General features: G+C 44.3%; 1 protein-coding gene across 11 annotated transcripts in view; it reads right to left on the bottom strand.

Moving 5' to 3' along the window:
• Ccdc146 (coiled-coil domain containing 146) overlaps positions 1–18,113 on the bottom strand; it is a 144,842-nt gene that overhangs the window by 33,085 nt on the left and 93,644 nt on the right. For 5 of the 11 annotated variants that reach the window (NM_001025044.1, XM_087658550.1, NM_001419502.1 and 2 more), the window contains 5 exon segments: positions 11,687–11,873; positions 12,867–13,094; positions 14,418–14,491; positions 16,104–16,280; positions 17,614–17,671. In NM_001025044.1, coding sequence (NP_001020215.1) covers positions 11,687–11,873; positions 12,867–13,094; positions 14,418–14,491; positions 16,104–16,280; positions 17,614–17,671 — 724 coding nt within the window. 11 annotated transcript variants of the gene reach the window in all.

Raw genomic sequence — 18,113 nt, 5'->3', positions numbered from 1 at the left:
TTCTCTCTCCCTTCTCTTTCTCTCTCTCTCTCCTCACTCTCCCCACTCCCCTGCCCCCTGTCTCAGCTGTCCCAATAAACCTCTCCACATGGAACCCTGTTGGCCTGGTGAGGTTTGTCCAGACAAGAGCCAGGTTTCCATCCTAACACTGGTGGCCTGTATGGGGACTAGACCTCCCCACAGCGACTATGCCTGGCCTGGCACCATGTGCCCACCACAGCAGCAGCAGCAGCCAACAGTGGCCTCCTTCACTGCCACCACCACTGGCACCGCCACCACCACAGAACTACCACCACCTGCTGGCTACAGGACACACAGTCTTCTACGTGAGCTGCTGCCCGCCATGGTCCACCGCGTGGTGCTAGCTGTTGCCACATGAGTCATTTAGTCAGACAGGCCCTCACCAACCACACAATTTCATGTGTCCTGCTACCAGACTGCTGAAATCCTTGCCCAAACACTGGCAGATTGGTGGGGTTTTTTTCCTCCAGTTGGCAAGGAGGACCCCCAATTTCCCAGGTAGGGCTTGGCCAGCCTTTATGGGTAGGGGGTTGGTTCTCCACAGCCAAGGTCCAAGATAAGACTTTGACCACTGGGCGAATATCCCCTCAAAAGCAATTCCTTGCTCCCCTCCCTGCCTGGGCTCTTGGAGCAGATTAGAAATTCCCAAGCCTGGGTAGGGATGCTTTTGGGGGGGTCCAGGACTCCCCGTACATAGCCTCTGGGAAACTATATGAATAATTCAGTAACTCTCTAACGGATAATTTGTTGTCTCTGAGTGTAGGAGCTGCTCAGGGAGGCAGGATGCAGGACGTTTGACCTTGCTTACTACACGCCACTGCTGGGTGGGTGTCTGGCTGTGGGAAGCTGCGGGAACACCGCTCTGGTGGTGAGGAAGCACTGAGTGCAGGACACTGGTGCTGGCTTGGGGGTCCCTGGGCCTGCCAGGAGGCTGGGGCCGTCAGTTTTCAGACGCTGGGCATCCAGGTGCTGCTGGGATGCTGTGGAGGAGCTGATGAGTGGGGGCTCACCAGGCTTGGTCAAGGGGAAAGAGAGGGAGCTCTGGCTGGTCCCACAGGGAGAGTCCTTGGCTTGGCTTGAGCTTGGTGGCAGCCTCCAGTGGGAGCACAGGGCTGCAGGAGATTAGGCAGTGGCTCTATAGGTGAAAGGCTTCTCTACAGCTAGCTCCCCACAGCAGATCCCGATAAAAGAGGCAGTCCACGGTTTCAAGGCATTTATTGCCATGGTGGCAGGTGGATGAGTAAAACTGTACCCCACTTCTCAGAGTGAGCCTGAGTTTAAACACCTTTTGCACAGAGGAATATCTGGGAAGGAAAGGTTATTGGCTAACCTCCAGGCCTTTAGGTCCTCATTATAATGGAGATCTGTCTTGAGCCTATGTAACCTGTGGTCGTGTCTTATACCTGTGGAGGGGCTTGGGACATTTCCCTTAGGTGACTGATGGTCACAAATCTATGGAGGGCTGAAGGCTAGTGACCAGCCTGGTTTCCTGGGAATCAGTCAAAGCACCTACCGTCCCTTTCAGGGCTTGCCTCCTGGGTTCAAATCTCCTCAACCAGGAGCCAGGGTGTCTTTCACTGTCCCACAACCTGAAGGGGTCTGCACTGGGATGTCTCCTAGAAAAATTTAAGTCTCTGAAATTAATGCCCCACTTCAGGGCATCAAAACTGATACACCTTTGCAATAAGGTCTGGACTCAGTACCCATTAACAATGGCTCCAAATGGCCACTTAACAGCACACTAGTTCCTATAATCTTAAGGGATCTTCATATATACTGCCAGCGGTCTGGTAAATGGAAGGAGGAGGTCCTTTATGTTCAAACATTCATCTACCTTCGCTCCAACCCCTCTCTGAGCTCCTCCTGCAGCCCCACTCAACTTCTCTTAGCTATGAGACACTCACTAGATGACAGTACAACCCTTGATCAGCTAATGAACAGTCTCTTTTCTGCCACAGGCCTGTTTCCACACCTCTGAAAACTCAAGCCACCAACTCAGTTTCTCTTTCTCACCAGGCTATCCCAGAGTCTCCTTACTCAACCTCTCCAGACCCCTATCCTCCAGTGCCAGCTGCAGGACGCTCCGATCACCCTGCATTGGTACCTACCTTCCCTCCTGCAGTCACCCACTCCAAGGTCACAGCCAAACCCCCAAGTCCTTCCCCAACAGGGACACCTGACCCAGCATCCGTCCTTCCACTAAGGGAGTTGCTGGGCTGGATGGCCTTGTCAGGGCACGTGTTCCTTCCTCACCGAATGAAGTTTCTCAGACAGAAAGCAGACTGGGTTCCCATACCTCTAACTCATCCGCCTTTATTAAAGAGCTTCGGTACATTAGTCAATCTTATATTTGACTTTCCATGATGTATACATGATCCTTACTAATAATTTACTTCCCGAGGAACACCGGCGAGTTTGGGAGCAAGCAAGACTACATGCAGACGAGATCCATCAAACAGAAGAAACATACCCAATTGGACCTGAAGCAGTACCTGACCAAGATCCCTAATGGAATTATAATTCCACAGGTGGTATTTTAGCCACAGATAGATTCATACCCTGCCTCCTGTCCAGTCTTAGCAGGGAAGCCTTAAAACCAGTAAATTTTGAAAAACTCCAAGAGATCATCCAGGAAAACAGGAAACCCCATCTCAACTTTTAGAACATATCCCAAAAGCTCTGTTGCAATACAGTAATCTGGACCCTGAAAACCCAGAAGGTAAGCAACTTCTGATGGCCTATTTCTTTTCCCAGAGCTACCCGACATAAAAGCCATATGTTGAAAGCTAAAGAGGGGGCCCCTTACTCTACAGGCAGAAGTTTTGGTGCTGCCCTTCAAAGTGTACCAGGTAAGGCATGAAGAGGCTTGGACACAAAAATACCATTTGCTGGCGAAGGCTGTCCGACCAGCCCTAGTTACTGCCCTGGACTCCTGACCTTCTAAGGCTAAGACACCACCAGGCGGTGGTCAAAAAGGTCACTGGGTGAGGGCTTGTCCTAACTTCCACAAGCCAAAGGGGTCTTGACTTGGTGTTATCAGGAGGGACATTGGGCTGTCGATTGAACATCACTCCTGGATAACCCTCCAGCTGATCTCCTAGGCTTGGCTATGGATGACTAAAGGGGCCCGAGCTCCCTTGACCTGACCACCACCATCACCATCAGGGAGCCCCAGCTGGCCATCATGGTATGTGGGTGGCCCATCTCCTTCCTCTTGGACACTGGGGCTACCTACTCAGTCCTAACGGAGTTTTGGGGACCCACTTCTCTCTCTCATTCTCCTATTGACAGGGTAGGAGGACAACCTTACCTTCCTCACCAAACCCCACTGCTTAGTTGCATTTTTAGGGGTGTACCTCTCACCCATTCCTTTTTGGTAGAGCCAACATGTCCACCCCCTTATTGGGAAGGGATCTTCCAGCTAAGTTGGGAGCCTCTGTTTCCTTTGCTCTACCCATTCGCCCAAACCCAAGCTCACCAGCTTCTTCTGCTCCTTCTTCTAGCCAGTCAACCTGCTAACACAAACATGGTGCTTCCTTTACCAGCTTCTCAGGTAGACCTCTGAGTCTGTGAGGTCCAGAACCCCTCTGTTGCTAAACAAACAATCTTTCCAAATAGAGTCTGGAAGCTGTTCCATTGCCGGACGCCAGGAACTGATCCAATTGCTGTCATCTCTGTATCAGTTATACCGTCTAAATATTATGATCTCTTGCTTTTGCTTTGATCAGACAAAAGATGATTGCAAAAAAATGGCCAGGCAAATATGGTGGCTGTCCATATTGGTCTTGTCAGATACATATGCTTGGATCACAGACTAATCACTTCTATCAACAACACAAGACACTCTTTTTCTACATACATGACCCATGGAATCCCAGAAACAAATGGATTCTTTGGCAGCTGTGGTGCTTCAGAACCAACAGGGGCTGGATGTCCTGACAGTTAAAGAAGGTAGTGTTTGCCTGTTCCCTCCAAGAATAATGCTGTTTCTATGTCAACCAGTCTGGGATAGTGAGAAATAAAATCCAGGAGCTACAATCAGACATGCAGAATTTCAAGGAATGTGAGACCTCCAATTCCTGGATTTTCGAAAACCCTATGTGGAAGTGGATGCTCCCTTTCATAACACCTTTCCTAGTCATCTTCCTGGCATTAATAGCTTCCTGACTCATTAATCGTGTCTCTACATTCCTTCAATAACAGATACAGAATTTTTCTAACCAAACTATTAATCAGTTCCTGTTACCAGCTGTTGTCCATGAAGGAGCCTGATACGAACATTTACCAAGTGGACTCTGATGGTGAAAGTCAGCTATACCTCGAAATTGACAACCCGAGACAGCAGGAAGTAGCCTAAGAGACATGGCGCTCCTATTCCCCTTTCACCATCAGCTTCCCCCTCCCCTTTTCCTTCTTCTTTTTATAGTAAGACAAAGGGAGGTATGCTGGTATCAGGAACTGGCTTTCGCCTCCAGCAGTGATGTCACCTGGCCACTTGTACATCTGTTGCCATGGCAATGGTCATACATTCTTTAGTTCAGCTCCCACCTTCACCTGGGAACAGTTATGTCACATCGAATAAAAGGCAGACCTTTCCTGTCCCCTTCCTCTTCTCTTTCTCTCCTCTTTCTCCCCCCCCCTCCTTCTTCTTCCTCTCTTGCCACCCCCTTGTCTCTGCCACCCAATAAACCTCTCCATGTGGAACCGTGTTGTCCAGGTGTGGTTTGTCCGGACTTGAGCTGTGATTTCCATCCCAACAGCAAGTACCTAGGAGTCCTCAGACTTCTTTGTCACAGGGTGAGGGTGACTGTATGAGCAGGGGACTGTATGGACCAGTGAAATGGGAAGACCCCTGGGTAAGGCTCTTTTCATGTTCAAAGACTGAATGTGGTAACTCAGACCCAGAGAGTCAAATGCCACAGCTTCTCTCTCCTCTGCAGTTCCTAGCTCAGGATCTTTAGATGTGAGTGTATTACCCAGAGTAACTGTAGATATCCGGAATGTATAAAGCAGGCCACGGAGAAAGGCTGTGTGTGGCTGTGTGTGGTTGTGGGTGTCAGGAGTTCCAGAGAGGACAATAGTAGGACATAATTGTTGTGAGGGAAGAAATGGGAAAAACTCGTGGTGGAGGCTTAGCTGAGGATAGGGTAGGGTGGGGGAACAACTCAGAGAGAAAGGGAAGAGGGAGGGATAAATGACACTACTGATACTTGAAAATCCATATGGAATGATATGATTTATCAAATTACATATCCTATCTACATGTATGTATATAAAAATCTATATATCTATATATCTATATCTATATACACATGGCGTGTATGTGTGTGTGTGTGTGTGTGTGTGTGTGTGTGTGTGTGTGTGTGTGTTTACTGAAATTATAGTACTTGCAGTGACAAAGTTCTCTCCCAAACCATAGACTATCAGTTACGGGAAACCTTTTGAGTTGCTGGTCAGAGTAGTCAAGAGATTCCACCCCAAAACAATAGAGGTTATTGCTGCTGCACTAGCTTGCCTTTCAGAGAAAGAAGACAAAACCCTATTGCTGCCCACACACACTTCAGACACAGGACTTGGAGGAATTGAGCTAGACCTGAACTGGAAGCCTCCACCCCAAGGACTAGCTCTCATAGTAACAAAAGGAGCTGCCAAGGGAGAAAACCAATCAGTAGTCTTATGCAGCTATGATGCCTGTGAACCACAATGACCAGAATGCCAAGATATTTAGAAAGGTACAATAGTGGCCCATATCCTGGGGTGGTCACAACTACTCCATTGGATGTAAGACCTTCAATAGGAGGGAATTTGTGCCTACTTCATGACTACTCATGACTGATGAGGTCACTGACCCCAGAGGAAAACCTACTGTCACCTGTTTCTTAAGCCAGGATAATTTCTAACTTCACACTAAATACTTGTCATGACAGCCATGGAGAAGTGTGGCTCTCACCCTCATCAAGAAGCTCCTTTGTGCAACAGACAGAGAGCATCACAGAAGGCTGCAGATGGCCAGACTGCAGAGAACAACCAAGGGAGGGGTGCCCAGGCACAAGTAGATACATCTGCAGCACAACCCTGCAGCTGAGGCCCAGAGGAAGAGGCCAGAAAGACTGAAATCCAGAGGACCGGGACATCTGCAACACAGGGACTTCTAAAAAGATTTCCAAAAAGAAGACACAAACTAGAGGGAGGAAAGAGGATTGAGGAGGAGTGGATCTGGGGGAGCTGGAGGGGAGAGTAGGGATAAATACAATTAGAATACGTGGCAAATCCTCAAAGACATGGCCAGCCAAGCTGGTCATCACTTTCTAGTGGAATGGTCATCTTGTGACCATTGAGAAGAAATATAGTAAAGATGGCCAAGAGAGTGCTAAAAGAATTCTGGGCTTTTTGTGATGTGCAATTACTCAATGTACCCACATCAAGAGTTTTTATTATGTGAATAAAATGTTCCCTTGTTTAGGAGAGCTACACTACTTTTCTGTTACTCACTGAAACCAAGCTGCAAGCCTAACTGATGTCTTTCAAAAGGAAATCTTCTGAAGGTCATCTCCAAAATCTGCCAGAAGTCATGCTGAAGTCTCTACTGAGTGCCAGACAAACATCTTCTCAACTTTGAGATCCAAGATGACTTAAAACACCTAGGATTGATTTTGAGCCCAAATTGCACATATCCTCAAGTTTTATATGATTGTGTATGTTTAGTTCTTAGATTTGGTTTTTATTTTATGTTTAAAATGTATTCATCGTACACATACAGTAGACCTACATAAAAATAATTTAAAAAATCTTTCCTGTTCCATCTTGCTACCAACGCTGCTCCCTAGAAGTTTCTGTTAATGGCTGGGCAATGTTCTTAGAGATATTTTCAATGCATGAGAAACAAGTTATACTGTTGTAAAAGTTAGGATGTTAGACATTTTTCTCTTGCAGTAAACATCCCAGTTGAGATCAGTGAATCTCAGCATAAAGTGTAATAGATATTTACCTGAAACTTTCCAAACACTTTTGAGGCTGTCTTGAATTTGTGGGAGGGTCCTTGTTATAAATCAGAGACCACAGGGAAGCAGATAACTAAAGGCTAAAGACTAGCTGAAGCTTCATGTTCACCATTTGCTCTCCCTTCTGGATTGAACATAAGTATGAAAAGTCCAGTGGAAGTGACTGCTATGATGGTCCTTATTTCTGATTATTTCCAGCTCTGGGCAGTGACCAGACATCGGGTCTGGGAAGAACTTAACTGTTACAGACACTGTAGTAGTAGGGCTTGAACTCAGTGAGAGAAGAAGCTTCTAATATATTTACATTCCAGTTTTATATCCCATGGGTGTTATTTTGAATTTGATGGGTAGTTGTGTCATTATATAGTTTTTGATTTTTAAGAATACAACAACTTGAGTATTCCACTGCAAACCCCACCTAGTCAAGAGCCTTTCCTCGAGTTTCGTGTGTAGTCAGATCAATGTCATAAGAGGCCTTACCACTGGAAGACAGTTCCCAGTTAGCTCTACGGTGACTGCTCATGGGATATTTGAGGGCAGATTCCAATGAGGACAAGACAAAGTAAGCAAGCAGACAGACAGACAGACAGACAGACAGACAGACAGACAGACAGACAGACAAATTACAGAGACCAGGAAAAGGTAGTTTGAAGAAAATTAATGGCTTTCATGAGATACCACAAGACAGGAAATACTTCAGAAAAAGAGCTCGAGCTGGGCTTGGGGACTCTGACTGGGAATTCCAGCACTTGGGAGGCTGACACAGGAAGACCACTAGTTTGAGACCAGGTCTGACTACAGAGTGAAACTCTGTCTCAAAAAAAAAAAAAAACCAAAAAACAAAAAATAACAAAACCAAACACAAACAAACAAATAAAAATAAGCCAAAAAATTGCAGAAAAGAAACCTTCAGGCTAGAGTTATAGTCCACCATGTAAAATCCTTGCCTAGCATGTGTGAAGCCCTGAATTCAATCCCAGCTGCTGAGAACATAGCAAGAAGACCCTCAAAGAGTTTATGGGAAGGTTTGTTATGATAGCAGGATGAAAGAGAAGGGCCAGAAGGAAATGTTGAGGTGATCCAGCTTGTAGCAAAATGACAAAAATGAATGCAAAAATAAAAAGAAAAGGAAATTAGAGAACTCTTTCCTAAGGCCCAACATTTACATAAGAGGGCTTTTGGAAAGACAGAATAGAAGAAAAATGGAGGAGATAAAATCAAAGACATAGTTCAAGATGGTTGAAGAACTGAGTCTCTGACAAGAGTAAAGATAAAGGATTTACTTGTGAGACTATCATTGCAAAATTTAAAAATACTGGAGTTAACAAAACGAACCTATAAGCTTCAAGCATGGGAAACAAAAGGTTTAGAGCAAAGGACCAAAATCATGACATCAAACTCTCTTTAATAAAAACTCAACAAACTAGAAGACATCTGCCCAATGTCTTAGTCTGAAGGCAATTATTTCTGACCTAAGATTCCACATCCAGTTAAATATTAATTATGTATTCTGATAGTGAAGGGAAAATAGTTTTCCATTATGCATTTTTGAAACACAAGTCATTTTCCACCTTCCTTTTCTCAAGAAACTACTAGAAATCGTGTTTCCCCCACAGGTAGGGAGTGATCCAAGAGAGGGAAAAATGCATGTAATATGAGATCCAATAAAGAGGAGAGGATAGCACTTTGCAGAGGTGACATAGTAAGGGTTCCAAGATGAGTGTGGGACAGGAAGTACTTAAAGAAAGAAGATTAGTCTGAAACAGGCCAGAAGCTACATCAGAGAGGCAGCCATCTGGTATACCAGACAGAGCCGGCCAGCCTGCCACTCACAGCTGGGCCTTGGTATTCTGTTGAACAGCGACAATTTCACAGAGCATCAACTTCAGAGAAAGCCATTCTGTGATTTTGCTGGAATGAAATGAAACAAAACCACTCCATAATAGTGTTTAATATAAACCAAAATATGAACATTGCCCAGGCCACAAAAATGTTCTATACATTCTCCACTTACAACCTTCTCTTCCAATTATAGCCCTCCTCCATCCAGTCTTTTCTCTTTTGAATACTATGTCTTGTTAATACAGTCAATCAAAATTACTCTCATTTCCTGGCAATATGTAAACTCATGACAGAGTCTCTTTCTTTAAACTGTCTCCCCAACACATACCATATGACCAAAGGCTATCAGTCTTTTCCAGGGCCCTCTACTGAGACTTCCACAGTTTGCTCTCCTTGGTTGAAACGTGAAATAACTCAACTGATTTGATTATTGGTGTGCTCCTTTGGTTGTTAGAGGTCATTGGCAGCGATTAGAAGCCATTTTGACAAGATATTATATAAATAGATTTTAAATGTGCTTTAATTCCTAAGGAAATGTGTGCAGTTGAGGAGAGTTTGGAGTTAAACTAGTGATCACAGGGAAAACATGCAAATAAGAATTAGTATGTTCATGAAGTCTCAGAAATGTACAATTTGTAGAAGAGTCAATTATGCTTTTACTATCTGACTCAGTTGTATGGAGACATAACTTGTTCATAGTAGTGTAACTACCAAATTCTGAGGTATCTAAAATTACACAATATTTGGTACATGGAGGGGAAAAAATGTGTGGTGTGGATAGGGGCCTAAAAGAAAATCACGTCATTGTCTTCTACAGTAAAAATTATAAGATCAGTTGTCAAAACTGATTCCACATCCAATTAAACATTATTTAGCTATGCTTCTCATAAGGAGAAAATATTTTCTATTATACATTTTCTGACACACAGCTATTTTCCATTCTCATTCTCAGGGTCCTACCAGAAGGCATGCTTGCTTTCTCCTGCACCAGCATTTGGACTAGAAGCATGTTGCATACCATATGAAGAGATCTCAAAAAGATTCAGCTGAAGTAATAGCATTGAATTAAGAAGAGAACTTGACTAAAGTCAGGGATTCTTTCCTTCCAAGTCTGTGTGTTCAGAAGTTCCAATTGAACATCTGATGTGCTGTGTGCTAGGCTACGCAGTATCTTGTCATTAGTCAACCTTTCAATAAGAGTAACTTGTGAAGTGATGTTAAGATCAGGCTTAGAGGAGTTAGACTTACAAAGGTAAGTGGAGTGAGGGTCTGCAAAGGCTCTGGCACCATCTGGGAACAGTAAGAGTGTTAGTTCCCATGGTGCTCTACTAAGGCAAGGATGGCAGGTCTACTCTTTTCAGTATATCATTGAAAGGATAAGGAAGGGTAAACCCAACCAGTCAGTATCTAAAATGTGGAAACAAGAACAATGAACATTGGCAAATCTAAAGGAAGAAATAAAGGGGAGTAAATAAAATATAAGCGTATGGGGTAAAGAACCTGCTGTGGAGTGGCCGTAGTCCAAGGCTACCAACAATGGCAGTATACATTAACATCTGAGCTAAAGACAAGAATGAAAAGGTGTTATCTTCTCTGGCCAGATCGCAAGAGTGTGTGCCGTGCATGAGACACATATCAACAAGGATACTGAGAGGCTGAATGGAAACAACACCACAACTGGAGCTAGAGACAGTTGTGAACCACCACGTGGGTACTGGGAATGGATCCCTTTTTCCCTGCCCTCCGAAGAGGAGCTGGTGTTCTTAATCACATGGCCATCATCACTTGAGCCCAGTGACAAGGCTTCTATGGTTAAGTATTTCTCCCACCTTACAGCACCTCATTTCATAACATCCTTCCACAGTTAACACAGGCGAGGGAAAGAGCTAGAAGGCCTCACACAGGCAACAAAATGCCCCGAGCTAAAAATGGCATGTCACTTCTTCCTACAATGTGCACTGTCCTGACCTAGTAGTTATGTGACTTCTTAAAAGCAAAGGATAATACAATGTAAATTTTTCAGGAAGCCAGGAGAAGAGTATCAGGTACAGGTTAGGTTCTGACATGCTTCCAAGAGTTGGAAATGGCTGTTTACTTCCAAGGTCATGAACACCCTCAAGGTCCTAGAACATGGTAATTCTGAAGATAATGGGTTCTGTGTAAACCAGCTGTCTCATCTCAGAGACCTGACCCCATTTTCATCAAAGAATGCACCAACACAGCCATCAGCATAAGGTGTGCTCTCTGCAGGACCTTTCCTGAGGATGGTGTATGTGTATCAGATGCTGTCTGAAGGAAATGAGCCTCCCAGATAGCAAGGGCAAACTGGGAACAGAGGTAGTCATATGATACCCTATTACTTCAAGCATCCTCTCACTAGAGTCTACTTCTGGTGATGTACAAAAAAGTCAGGCAGCTTAATAATGGGTCCTTTAGCTAGTAGTCCAGATAACCAACTGACTATAGACATTTATGCAAACAGATCTGCTCTTTAACCGCCAGATCTGACACTTAAACCCATAAAATTAGATTTGCCCTACTATATACTATATACTGTATACTGTATACTGTATACAGGCCTAGTATTCCAAATTGGCTGGACCAATTACTTCTTTGCCAATCAAAACAAAACATTTGACTAGTCTTGGGCTAGAAAAGACATGGACAATATTACGGGGCTAGCAGCAGTCTAACGGGATAACACATCCTCAAATTGCCACCCTATTGTCCCTTTTTTCTGTTAATGGCCAAAGTACAACACTTTTACTTTCATAGAACGCCCTGAGCTTAAAAACATGGAGATGGCATATTTTCAAACCCACCTCTAGTAGAAGCCTCTGATTCAAGGCTTGAGCCTGAGAGAGCGCATCCAAGGACACTTTCAGGAGCAGCTCTGTCTTCTTCAGATTCCGAAAATCTCGTTCTTTCTCTCGTTGCTTACGAGAAAGTTCATCATGGTAATTCTGCTTGTCCATGAGGCAGTTTCGTAGATTGATATCCAAGATCCCTCTGTTCAGATCAAGGGTGAAGATCAAAATCACTTGTCTTATACAGTTTGCTAAGCTCATCAACGACAGCATGCTCAAGTTTACATGCAGAATTTTTTTCACATGACAACCATAAATCATAAGTGAGACCCAAAGCAGCCACTTTTGAGTGTTGGTATCATTTGGAAGTATAATCTTATAAATTGCCTAAATGTAATGGTAGGCTGGGAGACACGGGTTTCAAGTTTCCTTCCTTGAAATTCTACTTTAGCATAGGAAGTAGAATAAAGGCCAGTGGTAGAACAATTGCCTACCAGGGCAAAATCCCAGCTTCAATTTCTAGCACTTAAGAAAAGTCAGGGTCTAGGAGAGTCTGCAGTTGTTAAAGGGCTTGAGCCCCCTGCATTCATGTAACACACTGTGACTGGTGGAACCCGCTTATATTCCGAGTGCTGGGGAGGCAGAGATTACCGGATCTCTGGAGCTCACTAGCTGGGTAACCTAGCCTAATCAGGGAATCCAAGGTCCTAAGGAGAGGCTCTGTCTGAAAAGGTAAGGTGGATGACAAAGGGAAACCTCTGGTTTCCAGGAGCTCCTGAATACATGTGCATAACCTACCCACACATACACAGACTCAGAAGTAAGGTGTTCCAGTAAGGGATCACACCATGAAATCTCCCTCATCCAGAGAACACTGGGATCATGTTAGAAATTCTACTCACTGATTGGTAAAACTCTGAATTACATAGCATATTTTGGCAATATAATTCCCTTATAGCCAACAATGGCTTTTATTCTTAAATTCAGAACTATAGAATTGAGGACAATTTAATTGAAGAATAGGAAAAAAAACTTTCAAAGTGCTTTGGTAATATATTTAATTAATGGTTAAAAATTGATTTAAAATTCTACACCTTGCTATTAAAACAGCATACAATCAATTGCTAATGTTTTGACTCTTCAGGACATCATTGATTAAAATTTAGGTGACAGAATGTGCAGAAATATAAGTAACCTTTCAGCTAGCGAGGAGGCTTCATTCTCTTTGGTTAATTCCAATAGCTTAAGCAGTTGGCCATATTCTCGTTCTTTGACTTCTAGTAAGGTTCGCTTGCCCTCAACTTCCTTTATTGTGTCATCCCTCTCTTCTGCAAGAGCACTGACTTTGTTTTCAAGCTTCTTTAAAGAGTCACTGAGCTCTTTCAACTCAAATTCCAAGACAACATTTTTCTTCTCTGTTTCTCTGTAGGGAACACACACGGAAGCAGAAGTGAGAGGACTTATTTTGAGTTCATACTGTCTCTGTTATCAGGCAAAAATATACTAGTCACAAGTTCGCTGAGCTTAGAAGTATGTGAAGGTCAAAGATAGGAGGGAGCTACTTGGAGGTGTGATCATTAGCTTTCTTCATCAACTTGAATCACATGGGAAGAGAGTCTAGGTGAGGAACAATCTACGTTGGGTTGGCCAATGAGTATGTCTGTGGGAGACTGTCTTAAGTAAATTGTTGTGGGAAGACACAGCCCAATGTGAGTGGCCCCATTTCTTAGGCAAGGAGGTCCTACATTGCATAAGGGGGAAGAAATCTAGCTGAGTAAAGCAAGCAGGAGAGCATATGTGTTTTCATATCTCTCTGCCCTTGACTGTGGGTGTAGCATGATCACTGTTGGAAATTCCTGCTTTGACATCCACACGATGATGGACTGTATCCTGGAAATGTAAGCTGGAACAAACTGGTTTCTTTCCTATCTGTCAGGGTATTTGGTCGTGTGTGTGTGTGTGTGTGTGTGTGTGTGTGTGTGTGTGTGTGTGTGTGTGTGTGTGTGTGTGTGTTAGAGAGAGAGAGAGAGAGAGAAACAGAGAAAGACAGAGACAGAGAGACAGAGACAGAGAGGTAGACTAGGACAGGGAATAACTTCCTGGAATGCCCCCTGAAAACAGGCATTTGCCCATTTCTCCTCAGATGGCACTCTGTCACCTACAGTTTCTGCTCTCATTGTGACTAGCCTCCTGGACCAGACCTGACTCTGTTAACTACACTTCTGGTGATCTTGGATTTCACAATCACTACGGCTCCTTTTTCCTTTATTCTTTTAAGATCAATTGCTAGAGTAATCATGTTGTTTCTCAGGAATAGTTTTTATGTGCACCAATCTTGCACTTCTTTTTGATCACTAAAATTCTGAGAGCTTCTCGGTGATCTCCACGCTGAGGTCTACCCCGGTTGTCTGAGGGTGAACTGAGAGGCGCAGAGGGAGGAGTTGCTATCATTTGGGCTGTGGTTGCCTGAGGGTCATTCTGGACCAGGAAGTTCTCAGATCAAATGTTAATCCCAGGCCCTGACGAAGTCGCTGAAGGTCTATATAGAAATAGAATTTATAACTTGAAATAGAATTATCATCGTTTGCTGTATTATTGTCTTTTAAAGAACATGATACATAGAACCCATGTGGGACCAGGATCAGGTATTTCCAAGACTATAACTGATAAACATTATAACATATAGACACATTATTTGGGAGAGGGTATCTTAGGAGGAATTTAGAGTAGAAGTATTAAATCATACATTTTTCTGCGTGTTAGTTTTTCTATCTCCTTTGTAATTTGTACAGGAACACTTTGATGATGGACCACGTCATCCTAGTAAAGAAATACAATCATGGTAAGCTGTGTAGTCAATTAAGCAAGCAAATCAAACGAGAGGAAAAAAAATCTTACAGGGTTCTTACCATCTACCCTACACACTTTATTTCCTCCAATATCCACACGGGCCTTATAAGGTTATTATTACGGTTGTTACTATCCCAAGAAGCAGCTGACAGAGTAGGGCAGCTTTGGGTGCCCCTCTGAGATTCCCTCTTCCCTGGCGTGGGAGAGGGGAAGGAAGTATGGAGGAGGCTGTGTGAGGTTGTACCGCATGCTCTTTGACTCAGGAGAATGGCCTCTGTGGTTCAGTTAAAGATCTAGGGTTCTTTCTGGTGCCAGGCTGAGACTAGAGTTCTACAGCAGATAGAACTAGAGTTCTATCTGGCCCATCTTCTCCCTTAGCTCTGTCCTGCCCTGCTGTGAGCCCCATAGATTTCCCCCACATTAAGGGCCTTGGACACTGTTTTCAGGGAGTCCTGCCTCAGACTGTGAAAGGAGACATGGAAAACAAAAACAAAAACAAACGAAAAGAACAACAACAAAAACCAAACAAACAAACAAAAAAAAACCCTAAACCACTTGCAGGCAGTCACGCGGCTCGTACGTGCAGGACCGAGGTTGGAAACTAAACCCGTGGACCTTCATGCTCTGCAAGCTGTACGCATTGGTAGAAAGCTCATTGTAGGCATTGTGCGAGGAAAGAGACCCTTCTTATCTGAGGTGCTCGATAGATTTTGAGCTCTGGACCCACACGTGAGCATGAGAGCTAAAGGCCACGCTGCACTGACAGGGTGGAGTGCTTCTCTCTGTAGGATCTTCCTTAATCCTGGAGCAGACCCAGGCTTTACAGGGCTGAGGCATGGCAATTTGGAAGCCCCTCTTCGGGTAAAACGCTGCAGCTGCTAACTTAGTACAAGCCCTTGGAAGAGATCCCTGCATGTGATGTGCCAGAAGCTGAAGCTCCCTGGGTTCTTGGCAAAGGAGTCTCGTCTTAGTTCTGATATCCCCAGAGAAGATGGGCGTGTGGTGAGCGACTGCTCTAAGATCTTAGGGGAAAAGGTCAGACCCAATCATAATTATTTTCTAGGACAGTGAGTTTTGGGAGTTGTTCTTTAAATAACTCTAGGTTCTTTAAGTTGTTTTGAGAATTATTATACATTTTTCAAAATAAAATTAATTGTAATTCGTTACTTCCTAAAACATTAATATAGGCTCCTAGTCCTTTTATGGTAAAAGGAGTGGAGTCAAGCACATGGGTATAAGGCAATACAGACAGATACAAGAGGGTAGAACGTTCTGTTCCTTCCAAGGAATCATGTGTGTTGGTGACCCTCACTGCAAATGTTGGAGGCCCATTCGTTGAGCCTAGGCCTGCAAATTAGGACAGTACGAGTGAGCCTTCACGTGTCCTTTCCGGGCAAGCACCCTCAGGCCCTTTGTAAATCCTCAGGCTTTAAATTGCATTTGACAGTGTCCTTCATGATGCTCACCCGTCGAGTCTGTGTGACTGCTCTTTTGGTCATGTAGGGTAGCTACCTCTCCATCCCTGTGTGTTATATCCACACGGGTGCAATGTTTCAATGTTGACGGAGTGTGCACAGCATACCTTTAGGCCAACCTGATAATCCATCAGTTCTTCCAGCTCCTTCTGCTCCTTCATTAATTGCTTCTGCTTGGACACCACGTCCTCCCGCAGGTTTTTGATCTCCAGTCTCTTCTGGATCACCTCCTTGCGCAGTTCTTCAGTGCTTTCTTTCAGGAGCTTTGTCTTCTTCTCTATTTCCTTGAAAAGTTGTGACAATGGCCCATTAGACAGTCGGGGCGAGCGCTCCACTGCCTAAATGTGAAACTAAAACCAGTCCCACTCACCACATTCATTGTACGTGTTCACAGACTCGCGATTCCCCGAAAGTTAGGGGGTCTCAGGCCTGACACCGTCAGCCACAGCATGAAGTTTATGCCATGTTAACTAAGCCTGTGATCGTTTTGACGTCTTTTTAAAAATCGAGTGCTTCATATTTTAAATGTTTTCTGTGTTAATCTTTATTTCATACCAAAAAGCACTGTGAAAATGTACATTCTGTTTCTTGTGGCTTTGAGATTTGACAAAGTCAAATGCAAATAAACTGAATATGTCTCATGGCTAGCCCGGGTCATACATGGCAGCTAACCATGAGGAGGCTCGGAGTTCTACACACTAGGACCCACACTTACTGACACTGCCTCTGCAGTCTCTCCTTCAGTGTCCTCTGTCACGCTCGCAGGATACTTGGCTTCCTCTGCCTTATTATCTGGAGTGGGGTTGACTTACAGATGAAAGCTGTCTTATGCTCAGAAGGGCTGTCTGCTAATAATGGCCAAGTGCATAGATTGATTAGCCTGCTCTGAGCTTTCTTTGAGATTCCTACCAACTGCTGGGAGGGAAAATAAGTTACCTAAGTCTGTAACTAAAATTCAAATTCAAATTGCTTTCTCTCCTCTCCTCTCCTGTTCTCTCTTCTCCCTGTCTCTGTCTCTCTGTGTGTCTCTCTGTCTCTCTGTCTCTCTGTCTCTGTCTCTCTGTGTGTGTGTGTATGTGTGTGTGTGTATGTGTGTGTGTGTGTATGTGTGTGTGTGTGTGTGTGTGTGTGTGTGTGTGTGTGTGTCTGCCTTGCAGTTTTGGCTCCACCTAAGGTCTCAGCTACTGCTCCAGTGCCTGCCTGCCTTTTGCCATGTCAGTCTCTCTAACCTGTGTAACCATGAGCTCCAGATTATATGCTTTCTTTTATATGTTGCCTTGGTCATGGTGTGACAGTGATGTCTTTATGAACCAAATCTGGGAAGCTCAGAAAGCTCCGAATGCCGTGGCAACAGAAGAGATGTTCTTAAGTGACAAGCACAGAAACCCATTTTCTTCTAGAAACAAAGCAAATGCTGTCACTACGCAGAGGCTAACACAGGTGCCAGCACAGAAAGTCTGTACCGCGCCTCGCATGTGTCCAGTCACAAGTGCATGTGTCTTCCTTTCGGCATCGGCAGTGACCGTGGATTGTTGGTGCCCCAAATGTTCCAGGGTGTGGCTTTATTTTTAAAGGGGTTTTTGAATACAGCTGCATTTAATAAACTCTAATACTTACTCCTGGCTTAGGTATCTTCTCAAATTCCTTCAATACGAGACTCTTTTCTTCCGTTAAGCTGCCAAAAGAAAATAGCATGTTTGACAAAAAGTACGGAAGAGTAAGTTCTTTCTGTCCAGTGCCTTTCTATTTTCTCTCTCAGTAGGGTTCCCAGTTTAGTCTCCTCATATCCTAGGGTCCTCTCTCGATGATGGCTTTGATTCTTCTTTTCTTTTCTTTTTTTTTTCTTTTTTCTTTTTCTTTTTTTTTTTTTTTTTTTTTTTCGGAGCTGGGGACCGAACTCAGGGCCTTGCGCTTGCTAGGCAAGCGCTCTACCACTGCGCTAAATCCCCAACCCCATGGCTTTGATTCTTGTTGGCCCTTAGGTGTGTCCTCCCGCCCACACTCCATCATACATATGTACCTAAGAAGGCAACTCTCTGGGCATGTTCTTATAACCGTCCTGGACCACGGGCATCCCTGTGGCCTGGGACTCCTCCCAGACAGGCTCTGGACTTGAT

Source organism: Rattus norvegicus, chromosome 4, assembly GCF_021556685.1.
Source record: "Rattus norvegicus strain SHRSP/BbbUtx chromosome 4, alternate assembly SHRSP_T2T, whole genome shotgun sequence".
In the NCBI taxonomy this organism is placed as follows: domain Eukaryota; kingdom Metazoa; phylum Chordata; class Mammalia; order Rodentia; family Muridae; genus Rattus; species Rattus norvegicus.
The sequence above is the reverse complement of the archived record's forward strand: the minus strand, read 5'-3'. Positions and strand labels throughout refer to the sequence as shown.